General features: G+C 39.8%; 1 protein-coding gene across 1 annotated transcript in view; it reads left to right on the top strand.

Annotated features, from left to right (window-relative positions):
- Window positions 1–19,087, top strand: part of stag3 (STAG3 cohesin complex component) — a 48,448-nt gene extending 29,361 nt beyond the window's left edge. Inside the window, exons 15-32 of the mRNA XM_079668457.1 lie at window positions 1,661–1,764; window positions 2,246–2,338; window positions 4,482–4,574; window positions 4,687–4,887; window positions 5,910–5,977; window positions 6,256–6,343; window positions 7,402–7,482; window positions 9,395–9,487; window positions 10,132–10,300; window positions 10,735–10,862; window positions 12,076–12,177; window positions 12,394–12,527; window positions 13,104–13,226; window positions 14,093–14,268; window positions 15,367–15,565; window positions 17,684–17,785; window positions 17,930–18,020; window positions 18,415–19,087. Coding sequence (XP_079524583.1) covers window positions 1,661–1,764; window positions 2,246–2,338; window positions 4,482–4,574; window positions 4,687–4,887; window positions 5,910–5,977; window positions 6,256–6,343; window positions 7,402–7,482; window positions 9,395–9,487; window positions 10,132–10,300; window positions 10,735–10,862; window positions 12,076–12,177; window positions 12,394–12,527; window positions 13,104–13,226; window positions 14,093–14,268; window positions 15,367–15,565; window positions 17,684–17,785; window positions 17,930–18,020; window positions 18,415–18,465 — 2,096 coding nt within the window. The 3' untranslated portion in view covers window positions 18,466–19,087. The remainder of the gene's footprint in view (window positions 1–1,660; window positions 1,765–2,245; window positions 2,339–4,481; window positions 4,575–4,686; window positions 4,888–5,909; window positions 5,978–6,255; window positions 6,344–7,401; window positions 7,483–9,394; window positions 9,488–10,131; window positions 10,301–10,734; window positions 10,863–12,075; window positions 12,178–12,393; window positions 12,528–13,103; window positions 13,227–14,092; window positions 14,269–15,366; window positions 15,566–17,683; window positions 17,786–17,929; window positions 18,021–18,414) is intronic.
- The last annotated feature ends 412 nt before the right edge of the window (window positions 19,088–19,499 follow it).

Raw genomic sequence — 19,499 nt, 5'->3', positions numbered from 1 at the left:
TTATTTACACATGCCGTAATAAAAACTGAAATATGGTTGTGGTATGTTTTTGTTTGACTAATTTAAATTATTCATAAGATAAATGTATGTTGAATAGAAAAGTTTGACCCCATTGATTAATCAGATGAAACTACTGAATCAACTCAACCTTTAAAAGCAGTATGTGAATAAAGATAATCAATTTAAATGTATATAACTCGTGTTATATCTCAGTAAAGGCCCGGACACACAAAGCCAATTTCGGCCGTCGATGAGCGTCCTGTCGCCCTACTCAGATTGGTGTGTCCAGCACCGTCGTGTCTTTTCGGTTGTGTCGGCAAAATAAATCACTCCGATTGGCTGTTCAGCTTAGCGAATCAGAGCATGAGAAGCTAAACTTTTAAAAAGGGGTAAATTAATCATCTTTTTTCTCAAAGCAATGATACACCTGTGAGTTTGATGTAGAAAAGTCAGAATCAATATAGAATGTTTTTTATTTTAAAGTAAATTCAGATTGAACATAGTAAAAAAAAAAGTAAATGATTGTGTCCGTCCAAAAACAAACCCATTACTTATAGTGAAAACCACCCTTGAATGATGGGATTGGAGACTAAAAGCTTTAAGAATCCAAACTATAACATATAATAAGTACCCTGTATCAAGATTGATGCAAAACAAGTGACATTTGACCTTTTCAGAGAGATTTAGAACACAAAAAAACACTTCTGGGGTCATTTGGGTGGATTTGACCTATCTCTATGGCCAAAACCAGAAGCTGTCATACACTCTAGTAGCTATCATAGCAGCTGATATGAAAACTCCGTTATTTACATGGAATGATGGATTATCAGTAATCATTTCAAAGTGACACAGACACATTGGATTAACCTATGGATTAACCTTCAGCAGTGTGTTTATCGTTTTAATGCCATTGAACACAACTTTTGATCAGAACAACAGCAAAGGTAAGACAATGTCCCGTGTTTGCTCCGTAAAGCTACGTGGTGTGATGTGTGCGTTTGTTTCCCATGCCGGGAGGTTTGATCGCTCAGTGATTATACTTATATTTCTGGAATCTGTGGACTCTCAGCTTGCTAATCGATATCTTGTTTATGCGGATCCGATAAGTAATAAGGGTATTTTACAGTGAGTTCCGTGCTTAGTGCGTTAGCATTTTTTTCGCTCAGGGCTAATTCAGAGCCTTTGTTATTACCATTGTGTTTCGTTTAGCTAAAGATTGTTAATATTGTCTGATAGCTGAGTTTCTTCCCGTTAAGTGGGTATGACACATTCATAGGTTGTTATGTTAAGAAACCCTCAGACGCTGTGTCTTGCAAGATGTTGCGTTTTTCCCCCACCGGCAGGGTCGTCGGGCTTAACTGGTTAAGAATAAACACTACCGCCGCCTGCTGGTAAGGAGAGTTATTGCCACTCACGCATGCGCAGTGCGTACGTGCTACTTGGCCGTCAGCTGAAGTCTTTGCGGTGTGTTCCAGTGCGACTTTTTGGCCAAGACGCAGGAGACGTGAGGCGACACAACAATCGGCTCCGTCGGGACGTGTTCTTTGGTGTCAGTTTGGTGTGTCAGGGCCTTAAGTTGTTTCCATGTGCTGCTCCCTCTCTGCATGGTGCCTCATCAGCTGTCATCCTCTCACTTCTGTTCATCTGTGTGTGTTGTCAGGTCTGATGTACGAGGAGGAGGGGGCTCTCGTAGAGCTGATGATATGCGCCCTCAGACAGGCAGCACTGGCGAGCCCCCCTGTTGGGAGGACTCAGAGCAAGAAGGTGGTGACACCCAAACACATGCATAATAAACCTCTGTAGTTTGTGTTTAATCTGGAACAGTCGAGTTAGTGGGCGAGAGAAATATCTTTGTTTTTACTTCAAATATAACCATCATACAAAAAGTTTTAAAGCTTCTATACGCAACTTTGTGACACTAAACAGGAATACATAAGATAAACCACATCAGCCTACTTCATGTGTAGAGAATATCCGTGTTCATCTGTTCATGTCTTATCAAAAATGAGTGCTTATCGTGATATCGTTATTTAGTTTAAGTAACTTTTATTAGGATAGAAATGTGCATATATTACAGTTTCATAAAAAGTATATCCTTTTCATTTATAATTGTTTGAACTTTACTGGAAATGTATGGTCACATCACTTTGAACACAGGAAGCACACACACACATTTAATCAATTTCTGAATGTTTTTTTCCTCACATATGGTTGAATTGCTGGCTTGTGACTGATGTGGGATCAGCTTCTCAGTATGAAGGATAAGAAAGCCCAGGAGCATGACAGGAGGCGCCTCACCATGCACTTCATCCCGTTACTGCCACAGCTGCTGGCCAAGGTACTCTCGAGGCTATTGATATTATACCGTTACATTTCTTACATTGTACACAGTGTCCTGCACGAAACAGTTGCACAGTATTGCCTTCACCATATGTCTATACAGGACTGTCTCAGAAAATTAGAATATTGTGATAAAGTTCTTTATTTTCTGTAATGCAATTAAAAAAAAAAAAAAAATGTCATACATTCTGGATTCATTACAAATCAACTGAAATATTGCAAGCCTTTTATTATTTTAATATTGCTGATTATGGCATACAGCTTAAGAAAACTCAAAAATCCTATCTCAAAAAATTAGAATAGTTCCTCAGACCAAGTAAAAAAAAAAGATTTATAACAGCAAAACACAATCAAACATTTGAAAATGTCCATTAATGCACTCAGTACTTGGTTGGGAATCCTTTTGCACGGATTACTGCATCAATGCGGCGTGGCATGGAGGCAATCAGCCTGTGGCATTGCTGAGGTGTTATGGATGCCCAGGATGCTTCAATAGCGGCCTTTAGCTCATTAGCATTGTTGGGTCTGGTGTCTTTCAGCTTCTTCTTCACAATACCCCACATATTCTCTATGGGGTTCAGGTCAGGGGAATTTGCAGGCCAATCGAGGACAGTAATGCCATGGTCAGTACACCAGTTACTGGTGGTTTTGGCACTGTGGGCAGGTGCCAGATCATGCTGGAAAATGAATTCCTCATCTCCATAGAGCTTTTCAGCAGACGGAAGCATGTAGTGCTCTAAAATCTCTTGGTACACAGCTGCATTTACTCTGGGCTTGATGAAACACAGTGGACCAACACCAGCAGCTGACATGGCTCCCCAAACCATCGCTGACTGTGGGAACTTCACACTGGATTTCAAGCAACTTGGATTTTGCTCCTCTCCAGCCTTTCTCCAGACTCTGGCGCCTTGACTTCCAAATGAAATACAAAACTTGCTTTCGTCTGAAAAGAGGACTTTGGACCACTGTGCAACTGTCCAGTGCTTCTTTTCCTTAGCCCAAGTCAGACGCCTCTTCCGTTGTCTTGAGTTCAGAAGTGGCTTGACCATGGGAATACGGCTATTGTAGCCCATTTCCCGGACACGTCTGTGAACAGTGACTTTTGATACCTGGACTCCAGCTTCAGTCCACTGTCTTTGAAGCTCCCCCAAATTCTGGAAGCGACTCTTCTTCACAATGCTGTTAAGGCTGCGGTCATCTCTCTTGGTTGTGCAGCGTTTCCTGCCACATTTCCCCCTTCCAACAGACTTTTTGTGGATGTGCTTTGAAACTGCACTCTGTGAACAGCTTGCTCTTTGAGAAATTTCTTTTTGTGTCTTACCCTCCTGATGGAGGGTGTCAATGACGGTCCTCTGGACAGCAGTCAGATCAGCAGTCTTCCCCATACTTGTGATTTAGTTTACTGAACCAAGCTGAGTGTTTTTCAAGGCTCAGGAAACCCTTGCAGGTGTTTCGAGTTAATTAGACGATTCAAGTGATTCGTTGAACACCCTACTAGTATACTTTTTCATGATATTCTAATATTTAGAGATAGGATATTTGAGTTTTCTTAAGCTGTATGCCATAATCAGCAATATTAAAATAATAAAAGGCTTGCAATATTTCAGTTGATTTGTAATGAATCCAGAATGTATGACATTTTTGTTTTTTTAATTGCATTACAGAAAATAAAGAACTTTATCACAATATTCTAATTTTCTGAGACAGTCCTGTGTATATATATATACGTTGGAATGTAAGGTAATATATGGAACGGCATTATGTAATAAGGATAAAAAAATACGGAAACAATTTGAGCGTATGAGTAGTGTTTCATTTACTTTAGTAGGATAACTATTTCAAATTCATTATGAAATACTTTTTTTTTTTTTAAACTACCGAAATATCCAAATGTAACCCTATTGATATTTCAACATTTGCATATTTGTTAATAAGGTAATCAAACATAAAGTCATCAAGTGAGATTGTTTCAATATTGTGAGAATTGGATTAGGCAGTTGACTACATTTTGTAAAAGGTCATTTGTACTTGTATCTGGAAAAAAAATGTCTAATGTCTATGCCAAGTATAGAGAAGCAGCATTTCTTATTTTCTTTGTTGATGTAAATCCAGTGTTTCTCTCCTCTCTCCCTGGCCTGCAGTACTCAGCAGATGCAGAGATTGTGACTCTCCTTCTCAAAGCTCCCCTCTACTTTAACCTGGAGATGTACAACAGCGTGCCTCGGCTGGAGAAGGTAGGAGTGAAGAATAATCCATTGAAAATGACCCCGTCCCCATGTTTTAATACTACTAAATCTTATTTTAAAGTACTACTAGTTAACCAGTTCTCTATGGATCTCCTCCCAGCATCTGGACCAGCTGCTGTTTCAGTTGTGTGGGATCATGGAGAAGCACACGGCGATCACTGTGCTGCAGGCTTGCTCCAACCTGTTCAGCGCCCTCTGTGCCGACTGCTACACCTTCTCCTCCCGCTCTCACCTGGCCTTCAGCCAGCTGCTGGACGGCCTGACCGAGTGCTTCAACTCCTACCTGAGCGACCTGCTGCTGGTGAGAGTAGAGTGTGTGTCAGTGGAGCTCTATACAGGCAAAAGGAGCAGGTTAAACATGCACATACTTGGTGTCTATTAGTATGTTGTTATTGGATAAAGTCATGCCCACCAACTATATTCAATTAGACTATGCCAGGACAACTAGGTCTTTGTCGTATACAAATGACAAAGGTTTAGAAACCATTATATATATAACAACTGACAGCTTGCGTACCATGCTGTGAATGGACCTGGCCCTTCCTACATCCAGGACATGGTTAAACTGGACCAGCACGTGCACTCCGCTCTGCATCAGCCAAACAGCTCGCTGCACCCACACTGCGAGGGGGACCCAAGTTCCCATCAGCAAAAACACGTGGGTTTGCTATCCTGGCTCCAAAATGGTGGAATGAGCTCCCCATTGAAATCAGGACAGCAGAAAGCTTACACATCTTCTTCAGACTGAAAACTCATCTCTTTCGACTCCACTTCGAGCGATAGAATGACTAACAAAGCACTTACAGTATACTAACAAAGGACTAGCTTATCTAAAGCCAGTTGAGTAGCACTTGAAATGTTTTAGCTCTATGAAACCTGATGTACTTATGATTCTGTTTTCTTCAAGTTTGTATCTTCTTGGTCGAATGCACTTATTGTAAGTTGCTTTGGATAAAAGCGTCAGCTAAATGTAATGTAAAGGAATACTACTCCTACAAAAGGACCATATGTTTATCAACTGTTTACCCCACGTAACCCTGCGTTCTTGGAAGAGCATTTTTTTATTTGGCATGCCTGAACAATAAATAAAGAATTAAAAAAACAAAAATTGTTAAAGAACAGCAAAACCATATCAAAGCATCCGTTAAAAATCTATAATCCAAATCTCATTTATCTAATTGTATGCTCGCTTCCTCCCAAACACATGCAATTTCAAAAAATAAATGTATGGTTTCAGGTTAGCACCTTGTTTTCGTAGTTGGGCTGAAAGAAAAAGTTGATAACCATGGGTTCTCTGAACAGTGAGTGTGTTTCTGTACTCAGGGCACTGCAGATGACGACAGCGTCTACAGTGCAGCCACTACTCTGAAAAGGATTGCAGCACTGAGCAAGTAAGTGTGTGTGTTTATGATAAACATGACAGCAAGAGTACAGCTTATTTCTTACACAGAAGTGTGTGTGTGTGTGTGTGTGTGTGTGTGTGTGTGTGTGTGTGTGTGTGTGTGTGTGTGTGTGTGTGTGTGTGTGTGTGTGTGTGTGTGTGTGTGTGTGTGTGTGTGTGTGTGTGTGTGTGTGTGTGTGTGTGTGTGTGTGTGTGTGTGTGTGTGTGTGTGTGTGTGTGTGTGTGTGTGTGTGTGTGCGTGTGCATTTTTGTTTATTTGTTACACAGTGCCAAGGACACGACAGTCTCGAAGCTGTTCAACCCTTGCCTTGAGCTTCTGAGGAGCAGGATTGAGTCCAGAGACCTCGACAAAGAGGTTTGTGATACGGTCGGATCATTTTATATTCTAGAGAGAGCCTTCTGATAATCTTTCAAACGAGGCATTTTGTTTGAATTACATGCATTTCAGCCGCCTCTGAAAATGCTCCACGTTGTATAACTATCGTACAGAACATTATAGAGAGGCGAAGTCCCTTCCTTTCCGGGGGAGCTCCATGGGACCTTATTTCGGAAAAATTATGTATTGAAGTCAATGGCGAGAGAAAGATTATCTTTGGATCCCGTTTGAATTGTGCCACGAATTACACATATGATGTTTGTCAATTGAAAAGAGAATTTTGCAAGTCAAAAAAATTAAAATATGTCGTAAAACTGTGAAGTAACACTTTTTTTTTTTTGCGAAACGCTCAATGAACTACTTCTCCCGTCTCGCACCACACACCAAGACGGCCGTCACGTTGGTACATTTCACTTCTTTCTTTCAGAATGAGGTGAAAAGTATTAAAAGAGGTGAAAATCACTCCAAGTCTGGGCATGTTGAGAGCTGTACACACACACAAGGGGAGTTAGTCGGTTCCGTAAGAGCCAGCATGCAGGACCGGGATTCTGGGATTTGTAGTCTTTCTAGTGTTTTTCATGGTCTTATATTTCAACAGTTTTACGACAAACTGACTTTTTTGACATGGAAATTGTTTTTGTGTGTAATTCGTGGCACAATTGAAATGGGATCGAAAGACAAATGTTCTCTCCCCATTGACTTCGATACATAATTTTTTCCGAAATAAGGTCCCATGGGTCGGAATTAGATGGGCGGGACTTCGCCGCTCTATAGTTGGGCTGAACTAAGTGTGTAGGTTCAAACATTTTAATCGGGACATTTTCAGCTCTGAATCTGTAATTGTAATACACACACGACAAAAACATCTACATTTTAAAGGGCATTTTGTACTGGTATTCTTTTAAAACAAACTTAAGGAAATCCTGTAATACTGCAGTCTTTCCGGAGGTGTTTATCAGGCAAGTTGACATTACATGTTATGCAGCCATGCATTGTACAAAATCTAAACAAATTGAATTATTTTTGTCTGATTTCAGCTCATGGTGTCGGCTCTGAAGTGTGCTGCCTTTAACCTGATTTGGGCAAAAATTAACGCAGTCAAATCAACTCCAGCTGAGGTGCTCTTCTGCAGCAATGTTTCTTTTCTCCGACATTGCATTCACCCTTTTATAAGACGCTTAAAAATAGTTTGACCTTCTCTCACTCTTTCACTCACACACACACACACACACACACACACACACACACACACACACACACACACACACACACACACACACACACACACACACACACATACATACATACACACACACACACACACACACACACACACACACACACACACACACACACACACACACACACACACACACACACACACACCGTGGCTCCTTCCTACCTGCTATCGATCAGAGCAAACCCTCAGTGTGTCCTTCCTGTGTGTTTGTGGAGCTCCTGTCGTCTGTGTTGTTCAACAAGTCACCGGCTGCACAGACAGCAGGCAATTAACACAACAATCTGTTGCGTTTCCAAGCCCACGATGACACTCAGACATTTATTTCCCACTGGTTCACACTTTTTCATTCTGTTTCTTTTAATTAATTAGTTATTTTTCCTCCTCTCTTGAGCTAATTTTAACCACTTTTTTTACAATATTTCTCTCACTTTCTCACGCATTAAGAGATTATTATTATTGATTTGGGTGTTAACATAAACCAGAGTTTGAGAAAACGCATGTTATATCCTCCTTGTGTTGCATTTAGTCTTTCATGTATTAATAGCAGCACAGGTTGGCAGGTTCTTCACACACACACACACACACACACACACACACACACACACACACACACACACTCTCTCTCTCTCTTGTAGGCTAGAACAGCAGCTGAAATGATGGTGACTTTAATTTGTGACTCATCACTTTATCAATGTCTACTTTGACAACAGGACGACAGCACTTGTGTAGCAAAAATAGTTTTTTCTTTCCTTTATCCATCATCAAGAATCAACATGTATATTTTCTACCCTCTTGTTTATTTCTTGTCTTTTATTTTTATTGTACAATGCCTTGTCTTTTTCTGCTGCTGCAACACAAACATTTCCCAAATTGGGATCAATAAAGTACTTCTTATCGCCACGGTGACGTGTCCTAAAACCCGGGAGTAAGTTAGCATTTTACCACTTTCGGTTCCTTGGACAAAAAAGCTATGAAATTTCTCCATAGGATTTTGGAAAATAGCTGGAAATAAGGTCTGTGGTTGACACACATTTAAGAGACGGATCACGTTTTGTTCTACGACATTAAATACATCAGCAGTGACCCCGCTAGTGATTTTTGAAGAGTTTACATGTCTGAGTTAACAAGTGTCTGAATAGGACTACAGAAGTTGTCGAGGCCGTTTTACGTCATTCGACCGAACACGTAAACACTCCCGCCAAGTTGGTTTTTCCCCGCGTGCTGCTTGAAAGCAAGTACCTGCCTCCTGCAAACTTAAAACAAACACTTCAACTTGTACACTTTAGAATCTGTATTTTTGAATATGGATCTTAAGTTGGCGTGACGTTGAAGCAGCGACCCTGCTGTAGTTCGCTTATAGCAAACGTTAGCATTTTGCTTTTGGCGACTAGATTTATGATTAAAAAATTATAAAAGTAGGGTCGACATGTGGATATTATCCGGCTGAAGAAAACGTGATCCGTCTCTTAAATGTGTGTCAACCACAGACCTTATTTGGAGCTATTTTCCAAAATCCTATGGAGAAATTGCATTGCGTTTTTGTCGAAGGAACCGGAAGTGGTAAAATGCTGACTTAATTCCGGGTTCTAGGACGCGTCACTGTGACCCTTTGTTGAATGACAAATAGACGATCTTTATAAAACATTACGTGGACTTTGGTAATCATCATATTTTATTGCTACAGTCTTAAATCCATATTGGTTATCACTTCTTGCCCCTCATCCTGTCTTGCACACAGAAATATAGAAATGTAATCATTTCATCTGAGATCTGCTCACCTTCTGCCCCAGGCGGAATTAAAGCGTCTGAAGAAGGAGTTGCGCTCGTTCTGCAAAGTGTGTGAGACGTGTCTGTCTCTGAACCGGACGGAGATCAGAGATCAGGTGAGAAACGTCGACCCATGTGACCTCAGTGGGACAATATTAATTATGCATTACAGATAACTAATTGCCCTGTTCAAATGAAACAAGTAATTTAGCTGTATTATAATTACTTTTTTTTCAATAAATGGTTAAAACTGGGTAATAAAGATGGAAAGCCGATGACGTTGCACGACATTGGTGACCTGCATGGCCTGGAAATATGCCAAAAGAACCAGAATGAATAATCTTCTATTTTCACAGAAAATTATAAATATAGACGCAACCACTTTGTAATTACCAACAATTTGATTAGTGATTCAAATGTCCTTCACTAACTGTAACGGATTACTGTTCCTTCATTGTGTAATTTAATTTGAAGGGAACCAGACACTCCTCAAAACTGAACTGATCGTGGCCTTGCACACTAAGACTGTATGTTATTGGCTTGTTGCTTGGGGAAAAGGTTATTTTTTCTTTTATGCTCTTATATTCTGACAACATTCCTGTCAACACAGATAGACGTATTTGTCCTTGAGCCCTCCTTTACACAAAGACACAAAAAGACTCCTCAGACAAAGTGCTGGTGACCTTTTTGTAAGCGCTGACGTGCTTATCTATCTGTCTTTCCAGAGATTTCCTATATAAAATGGTCCTTCCCTCCGCAGGCGTTCGAGCTGCTGTGCGACCTGCTGCTCCTGTACAGTCAGGATTCGGTCCGCTCGTCGCCCGCCCTCCAGACGCTGGTCCTCCTGCCCTCAGACTCCATGCGCTCTGAGATGGCTGCTTTCCTCGTGGACTACGTCTTCTCTGACTCTGATGATGACGAGCTCAATGGTATTTTCAAAAATAACACCTACTCTAAATAAATGTTTGCATTAACCGTGGTACTTTCCAGAACCACTTCCAGTCTTTTTTTGACAGTGCTGTTACATATCATCCTCACCATTTTTGAAACTTCTGAGTAGACAAATAGATTTTGTTTTCCTAGTGGGTGTGTAGTGGTTTTGAAACAAATCTTAACACTGCCAAATCTCTCCCAGAGGACCCTCTCCTCATTTATGCCTGCAGACATAGTTTTTGATGTCTTGTTTTGAGAATCTGCTGCTATAACAAATCCTTTTTTTCTGTTTTCACAATGTTCGGCTAATTCCCAAGCCAAATACCAGTCTTTCATCACACGTTTTGCCTTTGTCTTTATCATAACCTGACTGTTGTTTTGTTACTGTTACTCCTGCTCTCCTCCACCCTGGTTCTGCTCTCCTCTTTAGTTGAGGAAGAGATGAAGATAACGCTTATCCAGAGGAAGCGCAACCTGCTGGCTGGCTACTGTAAGCTGGTGATCTACGGCGTGCTGGACCTCAACGCCGCCACCGAAGTCTTCAAGCACTACAGCAAGGTGGAGATGAAGGGTTTTAAATGTCACCTATCATGGTATTTTTAGGCAATAGCATAGGTCTCGGATATATACAAAACATGTCTATGAAGTGTTTTGGTCAAAAAACCCATTCACCCATTCTAGCCATGCCTCATATCCCTCTATTTCACTTCCTTTTTCAAAAGTGCTGATTCTGGGTATAAACAGGTCTCTCTTGAGAATGAGACCCTGTGTCTCAATGAGATTTTCACCTGTATAAATAAAGGCAAAATAAAAATAAAGCTTTTTTTTTTTTTTTTTTTACTGAAAAAAATAAGAGGGGCGGAGCTTATGCTCATGCGTCTAAAATGCTGCAGTGATGAAACGCAAGGATTATTAGATCAAGAATTATTAGATCAATAATTATTCCTGAAACAGTATGGAGCTCAAAGGCTTTCTTTCCTACCGGTTATACCACGAGGCGAGTTCCTTTTTATTTCCTGCTTCTTGACACACATGCTCTGTGCGGTACAGGTTAGCTCTGAGTGTTAGCGATGCTAATGTAAACATGCACCGAACATATTACGTCCAAAACAGTCGGGCATTGTTTCTGATAGCAACGTTTCTGATAGTGCCGTGGGTCCGCCGCCGATATTACGTCATTTCGGCGGCAAATCTGGATCAGCTCCGTTGTACCCCCGTTTTTAGAGATTTGGGTACAGAGGAAAAGAGAGGGTTTCATGACACACCGGGGGGACACATTTTTGTATAAAAGACATCAAAAAGTGCATTTTGCATGATAGGTCCCCTTTAAGGGATAGTTACATTTCATTAGATACACATTTATACTTTATCATTAGATTGATTTGGTGTGAGGGTTGGAGATAATAGCCCTCTAGAATATATAATTTTCCAAGTAAAAAAACTAAAAATAATTGAATTACCCACATCCATGATATTAGCAGTTCAATGTAAGATTTTTTCCCTCAAGGATTACACCCATAAAAACAAATAAAAACTAGCCTCCTTTCAAGAAAAATGGATGAATAAAAGATGAATACTTGCGAGGATGTGTAAGAGAGTGGAGGATGGTGATAACATCTGTTTAATGAACCAGCGAGGTGCAGAGAGTGAGTCAGAGGGAAACTGATTTTAAAAAGCACAGATGACTTAAAGGGAATTATCACAATGCTGTTAACTTCATCTGTTAATGATCGTGCTTGAAGTAACTTTGAGTGTCTGTGTTTTTCTCCAGTACTTTAAAGACTTTGGCGACATCATTAAAGAGACCGTAAGCAAGAGCAAACTCATCAGCCCCGTCCAGAGCGCCAAGACGGTCTGCCTCAGTCTGCAGCAGGTGGGCGACAAAAGGGCCATAACAGACTATAATCATTACATTTATGCAATACTTTAATTTAATCCGTCTAGTGAAAGATAACTATATCACTTTCAGTGTGAAATAACAGCCGAAAACATAATTATTATTATTATTATTATAAAAAGTATTTTAACCAGCGAACAAGTGACACACTGTGGCACATGTTTATGTAAAGTCATGTTTGTGTGTGCTCAGCTGTTCTCGGAGATGCTGACGGAGGACCACAGCCAGCAGGATCTCAGTGAGATTAGAGAATTGGCCAAGAAGCTTGCCATGAGCTTTGGCGTTGATCTTCACCGCGTCCGCAAACCACTGGGGGCCTTGCACATGTACGAAGCACACACACACACACGTCTCTGACACACACACACACACACACACACACACACACACACATACAGACCACCTCTGACAGACATTTTGATTTGAATGTTTTTACAGTCTCTTAAGGGCACGAGTTTATATTTATATTATTATCTCTGTCATGATAATCAACTCAAAATTAGTTCAAAGAAATGTCATTTAAATGGTGAAGATTCAACTGTTACAAGTTTTTCACTCTTATATCTGATCATTCATTTCCTTTTTTATGTTGCGTTTTTCTCCAGTGCTTTACATTACATTACATTTCACTTGTTAGAAGCTTTTATCCAAAGCGACTTACATACTCAATACTGTGGGCAATCCCCACAGGAGCAATTTGGGGTGAAGTTTCTCAGCGACACAACGACATGCTGACTGCAGTGGGGTTTGAACCTGTGCTCCCTTGATCCGAACACCAACGCTCTATCCACTGCGCCACACGCCGCCGCCTCAAAGACTTAATTAAAGAGACTGTAAGCAAGAGCAAACTGTTATTTTGTTTTTTATGTTAGTTCTATTGTGCTTGTTGTTTCTGATCCTAGGGATGGCATGCATTTTGCATTTCGGGAGCCACGTGAGGGGGAAGAGCCGAACATGAACTTGGCCTTCCTGGAGATCCTCAGCGAGTTCAGTTTCAAGCTGCTGCGTCAGGACCGCACCCAGCTGTGAGAAACAAAAAACTCCTTCACATGAACATGTTCACTCAAATATCAGAGGAATACTAATATCACAATATAAGCATAATATATAAACAGACAATCCATACACTTGCTTTCCTCATTCGACGATCACCACGAGGCACCTCAAAGGACAAAGTTACATTTTCCTTTAGCCTACTAAATCAAGATATTTATATATTGATAAGCAAACACAGAAAATAATGTGATCATTCTTGAAATGTCACTCTTAACGCTTTTCCACATGTTGTTTATTCCCATTCGAAGCTCGTATTTAGATTCCAAGTGAAAAAAGTGATGCATTTGATTATTTAATAAAACAACTGATTTCTCTGACGTCTTTCTAAAGTGTTTAGTATGAGACTGATAAAACTGTCTTCATGGTGTTCCAAGCGGATACATATTTTGATATTTTATAACGACTTAAATAATTGATTCTGATAGTGTTAGAGCAGAGACATATTTTTTGTTATTTTGGTTTTATAAATGTTATTTTTTTATGCAGCTAGATGGATGCTTTGTACGCGGCAAACTGTTTTTATTGAACCGCAAATATTACGGGGGAAAACGGATAAATACCTGGACATATGGATTCCAGCAGAATATTTTATGAGATAAAAACATATGATTCACTTTGGAAAGGGTTTGAACAGAACGAATAAACGTGAATTTAAATGTTGATCAAATGTCATTATCTTAATGAAGCTTCAAACTATTCTCTACAACCGCACAAATTGAAATGGACTCATCATTACTAAGAGAAACCTGAAAAAGCTCTACATAACCTGTAAATATGAACAAAGGCTTATCTGTCTTTGTCCTCATCTCTCTGTCACTCTGTCCTCCCCTCCCAGCGCTGCCTATCTGAAATCAGAGTGTCCCTCTGCTGCCCTCTCCTGGCCGTCCGTCAGGATGTATCAGTGCTCCTTAGAGGGCCGCTCCTCCTCTAAGCCCAGAGAGAAGGAGGGAGGAGATGCCGCCTCCTCTCACGGTACACCTGCAGCTAAACGCAAGAGGACCGCTACCCCGGGTGAGATGGACACACAGGCTAGAAACACAACAAGCTGTTCAAGGATTCACAGCTTGTGTTAACAGTTGAAGTTAAAAAGATGATCTGTCTTTGATTCACTTTCTCAAGAGATGGGTCAGGTAAGGATCGGGCTCAGTATGCTAAACTAGTGAGAGAATCGCTGACAACCACAACAAAATGAACATATTTTACCGTGATTTAATTGTAATACACGTTTCGAAATGATGACGAAGTGACAACATACTGATACCGGTTAGTAAAAAACATGAATTAATGCTTTGACAAGTCTGCAGACAGACGGCAGGCGAAAAACCTTTTTAAATGCTTGTTTCACTGAATGGAGATCGGCTAAGCTAACGTTGTATATGCTCCGCCCACACTCACAACAACGGCCTACAGACATAAATAAACCAGCGACTGTACTCGCCATGACACAGACAGTCTGTGACACAGACAGTCTGTCTTTAAGTCTTTAAGTCTTTAACTTGTGTCTAGTTTCTGAACAGATATGAGCAGCTGTGAGCTCAGAGGGCTAACAGCTAACGGCTGATGTTGGTTTTGTGGTTTGCATTGAAGATGACGTCACGGCTCCGCCTACACTGCGTTACTATAGTTACTGCCCCAGCTACTAAACTGTAATGGAAACGCTGCATAAAGTGAGCCTGGCCTACCAAGGCCTAACTATACCGTACTATGCCGTGCGAGGCCCTGCAGTGGAAATGCGCCATAAGAGATTCTTTTAATAATAATTATGTGAATGGGAGATCGCTTCAACTCCCAAATGTAACTTAATATGGGCTGCAACCAATATACTTTGTGGAGTTTTTCTTTAGTCTTCTTCCTTTTTTCACAATTTATCACAAAAACAGTGAAAATGCCTATCACGACTTCCACCAAACCTAGATTTATTTTATTTTACATTTTTAACTTGTGATTCAGTTCTTGGAATAAGACCCCCCTCCCGGTTTTCTTTTACCTACAATGGCCTTAGTAAGCCGTTGTAGGGCAGGACTTTGTGACTAAATCTTGTCGGCAATTGTAAAAACCCACACATTTAACAAACAGTTAGTTACTGTAGTTGTCTCCTGTCTCCTCCAGGTTCAGTGGCCAGCTCAGCCAGAGAGTCCTTGTTGGACAGCCTCAGTTTCCCCAGCAACCTGCCCACCCCCGCCCTCACCTCTACTGCCCTGAGAGTCGGAGCCAAGCAGCAAGCCGCCTCCAGAAAGCCCGGAGCCACAGAGAGTGATGAGGGCAGCGGCTTCACTGAGCCCGAGTCTGAGGATGACTTCTCCATAGGGTCAGTTAACGTGTATCCTTCACATTTCAATATCTACGACCTCTATAGAGAACTGTAAGGATGGCTTTTTCTCAGGCCAAATCACAGGTTAGTATCACTCTAGTTCGCTCTGCATCTGGCATCTTTCCATCAGATCTTGGATTCATTTACAGGGTGTCCGTTGGGTCTTAAAAAGTATTCAAAGTTGATAAATCAATTTAGCAAAATGTAATGCTATTAAAAACTATTAAACTGCATTTTCCAAGGTATTACATTTTGTAGCTTGTTTTCAATAAATATATAAATTGTCCAAATAGGTTGTATTCTACAGTCTGCCTGAATGTAATCATTGCGTAGGTGTGTAGTGTGATTCTGTGTAGTTTATTTATGGCATCCTGTTGGGTTTGACTTCGTCTGAACAGGACATCGCACGCTCACTGCTTGATAGCGCATGAAGGTCCGTTTACGCCGGTTGTTAAACAACATCGTTATGGGGAGATGCAAGTTTGTGTCCAAATGGTTAGAAGATAAGGAGGAAGGACAATCAATACTGTATATAGTCAATGTGAGGTAAAGTGTGTCACCAATGTAACCGGTTAAAACTTGAAGTGGCGATGAGGTCTTAAAATGTATGGAAAGGGTCTTAAAAAAGGTCTTAACTGGTATTACATTTGACTTCAGGATTCCAGCATATATCAATTTAAGATGGAAAAAGCTCTGGCAAACAAAAGCTTATGATATTTAGAAGTTTTGTTCAGCAAGAAAATCATCAAAACAGAACACCTTTTTATTTTTTCGAGGGCTTAAGATTTAAGATGGACCTTTATTAATCACCGTGGGGAAATTCAGTAGTTTAACAGCAACAGGGTAAGATTTGAAAAACAGGACAACATCACAGATTCACACAGATTAAGGATACAATTTTTTTTTAAAGATACAAATTAAAAATGGTAAATAACTATAAAATAAGAAATGAATGAAAATGAACATATATACATATACCCAGTCAGGTCAGCTGTATCAAAATAGTCAATACGGCATCTCCTGTGTAATGGCTTGTGTCTGTAACAATTTGATGTCTTAGGAAGTCATCCTTGCATTTCCCCCCCCCCCCCCACCCCCCCCCCCCCCCCCATTATGTCTTGTTTAGTTGCTTCTTGTTGTTGTTGTTGCGTGTTATAAAAACATATACATTTTTTTCTTTTTTTTAACATGAAGTTAATATGAATTAATCCAGACCTTGGAAATTTAGAGCAATTTCTTGTTCCCACATCTATTTAATAATAACTAACACATCCTATTGTCCAAATTACATTATGTAAGTTTTGCTACAGCTGACCTGACTGGGTATATGTATATATGTTCATTTTCATTCATTTCTTATTTTATAGTTATTTACCATTTTTTATTTGTATCTTTTTTTTAAAATTGTATCCTTAATCTGTTTGAATCTGTGCTGTCGTCCTGTTTTTCAAATCTTACCCTGTTGCTGTTAAACTACTGAATTTCCCCACGGTGATTAATAAAGGTCCATCTTAATCTTAATCTTATTTTTCTAACAGGATAATACACACAGGGTTCTTACGGTCATTAAAAACCTGGAAAAGTCATGGAAATTCAAAATGCTAATTCCAGGCCCTGGAAAAGTTATGGAAAACAATATTTTTCCCAAAGTTTTGGAAAAGTCATGGAAATGTAACTAAAGTTGCATCAAATATAATTTATATTTTATCTAATTGCCGAAATAGTAATACTATAATGATAATAAATTCGTTTAGTATTGAAACGTAAATTGGCATTTAACTGACGAGGTGTTTTGCTGGTGAGAGATTTTAGTTGCTTTAGCGTGTAGGAGCTAATAAGCCTACTATTTGATTTGTTTTAGATAGGCACAACATGTTTCATATGCAGACCTTATTTTCCTGTAATAAACCATTTTCAGTGGTACCGCTGAGAAAGAGTAATTGTTTTGGTCATGGAAAATTAGGTAAAGGTCATGGAGAAGTCATGGAAAATCATTGGTAAAAAAGTGTATGAACCCTGTACACAGAACAAATATAAGCACCTTCCACAAAAGATGCTGGTGAGCTCCACATGGAGTATTCCTCCCCCTCATGTTAACCTGCTGCTGTTCAACAGGTTCAGTATACGCAAGGTGAAGCCCACCAAGCAATGCCGTCTCTCCTCCAGCCAGACCGGCACCTCTCTGGAACAGCGGGACCTGAACTCCAACCTCAGCTTGTAAGACTGACGTTATAACGTTAGAGGAGAGTACCAAGAGAAACGTTTAAATATTTAGAAAATGTGAATATATATATTGTGTCTTTCTTAGCTTTTATCCGGCAAGAATACATTACATTAAAATGAACATTGTTTTCTCCCCAGACTTTCTCTGATTGAGGATGGTGAAGAAGGAGAAGAGGCTGAGATTGATGATTATGAAAGTGGTTCCGATTATGAATCTGAATTTTCACTGGTAAACAAACTAAAATGCACTTTAAAGCATTTATATCCATGACATACTTCTCTTACGATTGATGAGTCTGCAGTAAATTACACAGTTGTCTGCATTATTTCCAAAGTTTGGCTCTTTTAGAAAATGTTGATTCAGTCTTCATTCAGTTCAGTAGCAATTTAATACACTGCTGTAACACTTTGGTGGACTTGATCAGCTGAGCTACAATTGAATGAATGTCTATAAAAGTGCATTATACTGGTGATTTTGTGGAGCTGACTAACAGCCTAATTAATGGTACATTATGGCGGCAAACAAAATGCATGATTGGGGAACTGTGTCGGAATGGCACTTTGGTTTCCAATGAATATTCCTGTCAAGCTCCAACTTTGTTCGTCCTGCTTTTTCTCTGCAGCCCTCCACGCGCCACACCTCTGCCAGCGTCCTCGATGAGCTCTTTGACTGAGGACACGGAGACCTGTACCGTCGGGGGAACAACCGTTGTTTTTCGTTAAAGTATCTCTTCAACACTACTGCGTTTTCTCAGTACATTTCAGTGTACTATTTATTTGGGGCATCTGTTCTTCTACATGACCACTTACCAAGTTCATCTATCAGATTTATTTTAGTTACTAATTTTGTTGGAGGGGAAAAGGAAAAACTAAATGATGAGTTTTGGGGGGAAAAGTTTATGCCATTTCACCAAAAGGAAAGTTTATGTTTTGAAAGAAAATGTTAAAAGGAGTGTTCATGTTCAGTTAGATTCTTGTTGGTTGATTCTTGTCTGGCAGCAAGTTAAAAGTATCTCCTGTGTCCCACTTTTTGAAGTTAGGTTCATAACGTATTTCACTGTTGTCGACTGGTTTTTTCGTGTCTAACGTTTGTTTATATAATTATTATTAAAATATCCTTTATTGAGCAAACAGGGTTTTAATGAGATCACAAGAAAAGATGTGTAAAAACGGATGAGATGTGATGCAGATGCATGCGTTTAGAGAATGCACAATACATCAATACCTTTTAAACAAGTTCAAATATGTGATGGTATGTACTACTGTGATAACTAATAAATAACTAATAACAACTAAGCTTGGAGTTTTTGTTTCCTTTTTAATATCATGCATTTAGTAATATATGTAATTTGTGAACCAAACGATTACAATTTTTTTTTAAACAGAACACAATTCACTGGGGGAAATGTCTACATCAGAAAGTCACACCCTTTATATTTCACATTTTGAAAAGCCAGATGAAAATACATAAACACCAATACTCAGTCTCAATTGCCATTGCATTTTATTTATGTGTTTATTACCCTATCAATGATTCTGCTCTAAAATAAGAGTGTTACTAATAAATTGATGGCAAAAACAAAAACCTTTACCCCCTGAGGTCATTACACTTTCTGCTGACGTTATAAACCTGTATCTTATTTTTAAAGAGGTATCTGCTTGGAAACTACCCACATGATATGTATACCAGTTAGGACAATAAATATCT

This window comes from Notothenia rossii (assembly GCF_949606895.1).
Source record: "Notothenia rossii genome assembly, chromosome: 3".
In the NCBI taxonomy this organism is placed as follows: Eukaryota; Metazoa; Chordata; class Actinopteri; order Perciformes; family Nototheniidae; genus Notothenia; species Notothenia rossii.
Note: the sequence above shows the minus strand (reverse complement) of the source record. Positions and strands in the feature narration are given on the sequence as shown.